Below are 2,935 nucleotides of genomic sequence, written 5' to 3'. Positions count from 1 at the left end.
CTTATACTTTGTGAATGTTCAAACAGCCCCAACTAGTAATCTAGTCAAAAGAAAGATCTAGTTCTCCCCCCACCCTTTCTCTATCCTTTCCAGTTTCCAAGTTGGAGTAGTGGTTGATGAAGCAATTATTACGGTAACGAGACAGTCTGTCCTACAAGCATGTATGCAATGGAAGCCCTCAACTTGAAAGTGACCAAGTGTTCCTAGGTTTCTCTTTTCTCACCTTGGGAAAATCATGAGGGAGAATGTTCGGGGGGCTTGTGAGAAGGAGAAAGGTTCCCTTTAAAAGGGGGAGCAACCATGCTTTGGAGAGTTCAGGGGAAGCCATGCTTCTCAACACAACTATACTTGAGGAGGATACAGCTGGAAGCAGCCACTCAAGAGAGGCAAACTTTAGAATAGTTATACTGGTTCATGGTTCAATGAGACTTGTTGTAACCATTCTAGAACATGAGTAAACTTGAAACAAACATCTAACATGGAACTAGTAAGAAATTTCTCTCTCTCCCTTGAGCATCAGCAGGATGTTAGGTTTAGAAATAAAGGATTTGTTTATATCTGATTTTTTTCTTTGCTCTGATGTTCGGGGGGCTTGCTCTGATGTTGCAGATATAGTTCAACTGTATTCTTTCACTTTTATATCTGTTGGCTGCTTTATAGTTGAAGTATTTTCCCTTTTTCTTTTGAAATTGGAGTTGTTCAGTTTCTACACCTATGAAAAATGTAGTGGGTGGAGCCTGGAGATAATCAGGATTTACAACTGATCTCCAGACATTTCCCCTGGGAAAAATGGCTGCTTTGGAGGATGGACTTTATGACATTATACCCTGCTGAGATCCTTACCCTCCCCCAACCCCTCCCAACTAAAACAGCCCATTTTGCATCGCTTCGTCATAAGCCAATTGCAATCAGTCTTTTACATGCATTGGCAATATTTACAGTATAGTGTTTTGCGAAACAGGTTGTTTCAGTTGCTAGCACACCTGTTACCAACTCTCTCAAATCATTGCTTCCTGTTGGTGGTAACTTCAGTTCCTCATGATGGTTATCTGCCTGCAAAAGAGAAAGAAGAATGAATGGAAAATATGGACTTGACTTATATAAACTGTGATACTTACCTTACTTTGGAGCATTGGTTTTTTGAAGTATGGATAATTCAGTGATTGAATGCATAATAGGACCTTGGACTATAATAATTTATAGCGAATGATTGTATAATAGGCTTGCACTTTAAAAATTAAAAATTTATAAACTATTGTAATATTTACTCAAATATTTCCAGGTCTCTTAGGACTACTTGGCCCTCCAAGGCAACTGGTTGGCAACTGCATGAAACAGAATGCTGAAATAGATGTGCCACTGGTCTGATGCAACTGGGCACTTCTTATGTTCTCTGGAAAAAGACCAATGATACATAATATTTCATTAATGTCTCCTTAATGTTTTTCATTGAAATTATTCATGCAGAAAGTGAATGAAGATCTTTGTCCTGTCAGCAATAAGAATATAACTACTCTGCTTCAAATGCAAGACACTGGAAAGATTCTTGAAATGCGGAACAGAAGAATTTTCCACCCCAGAATGTGACAGATTATACTGAACACTCAACAAGTGCTACTCTCCACTGTATTTTTTGCTCAAAGTCATAGCAAAATGGCCTCCCAAACAAAAAACGCCCTCATCAAGGCGATGATTGAGATGGAATAAATGGCAGGCACAAACTACAGCAAAACCACAGTCAAAGAGTTCATTCTTTTGGGGATCACTGAACGTCCAGAGCTGCAAATCCCTCTCTTTGTGGTATTCCTTCTGATCTATGTTATCACTGAGATGGGAAATCTGGGGATAATCATCTTAATCAGGATTGATACCCACCTCCATACTCCCATGTACTTCTTCCTCAGCCACTTAGCTTTTGCTGACTTTTGCTATTCTTCAGTTATTGCGCCTAAAATGTTGGAAAACTTTTTGGCAGCTAAGAAAACCATTTCATACAATGCATGTGCAGCACAGTTGGGCTGCTTCCTAACATTCATGACAACAGAGTTCTTTCTTCTAGCAATAATGGCATATGACCGCTATGTGGCCATCTGTAACCCATTGCTTTATCAAACCATCATGTCTCAGAGAGTGTGTTTCCAATTGATAGCTGCTCTTTATATATACAGCTTTGGTGTTGCTCTGTTTCACACAATAGTCACATTCCGCTTGTCCTTCTGCTCTGCTAATGTGATCAATCATTTCTACTGTGATGACCTCCCACTGTTAGCACTTTCTTGTTCTGACACCAGCACTAAACAGATTCTGATCTATGTTTTTGCTGGGTTTGGCTTTATATGCTCCCTTCTCATTGTACTCATCTCTTATATTTTTATCCTCTCTGCCATCCTAAGAATTCGTTCTTCTCAAGGCCGACAGAAAGCCTTCTCTACCTGCGTTTCTCACCTGACAGCTGTTACTATCTTCTATGGAACTCTGATCTTTATGTATTTGCAGCCTAGAACTAACCACTCACTAGAGACTGATAAAATTGCCTCTGTCTTCTACACGCTGGTGATTCCCATGCTGAACCCTTTGATCTACAGTCTGAGAAATAAGGAAGTTAAGGATGCTCTGAAGAGAACAAAAGAAAGAATTTTGGTTGTTCTCTGATGAAAATAAACCAGTATATTTTCCCAATGCATGTTATTTCCTACAATAAAAATAAATTGGAGGAAAAGTCAGCAACTATTTATGATCCAGTCATAATCTTCACTTCCAAACTTTAAATGAATCAGAGATACCAAACCACATTGTAACATGCTAACCTAGGCATGTCATGTGAGAAAAAATGCCAACTAATATGAAAGCAGCTTAGTCATCACTCAGGGTTGTCTCTGAAGACAATTTCATACGATTACTTCCTAAGGAGCAAGAGAATTTTTAAAAATGAAAG

At 39.0% G+C, this 2,935-nt stretch overlaps 1 protein-coding gene across 1 annotated transcript; it reads left to right on the top strand.

The window, feature by feature from the left end:
* Positions 1 to 1,689: 1,689 nt before the first annotated feature.
* On the top strand, positions 1,690 to 2,652 carry LOC129324604 (olfactory receptor 1038-like). Its single transcript, XM_054971936.1, is given in 1 exon segment — positions 1,690 to 2,652. A coding segment is annotated over 1 exon segment (963 nt).
* Positions 2,653 to 2,935: the final 283 nt, after the last annotated feature.

Source organism: Eublepharis macularius, chromosome 2, assembly GCF_028583425.1.
Source record: "Eublepharis macularius isolate TG4126 chromosome 2, MPM_Emac_v1.0, whole genome shotgun sequence".
Taxonomy (NCBI): Eukaryota; Metazoa; Chordata; class Lepidosauria; order Squamata; family Eublepharidae; genus Eublepharis; species Eublepharis macularius.
The sequence above is the reverse complement of the archived record's forward strand: the minus strand, read 5'-3'. Positions and strand labels throughout refer to the sequence as shown.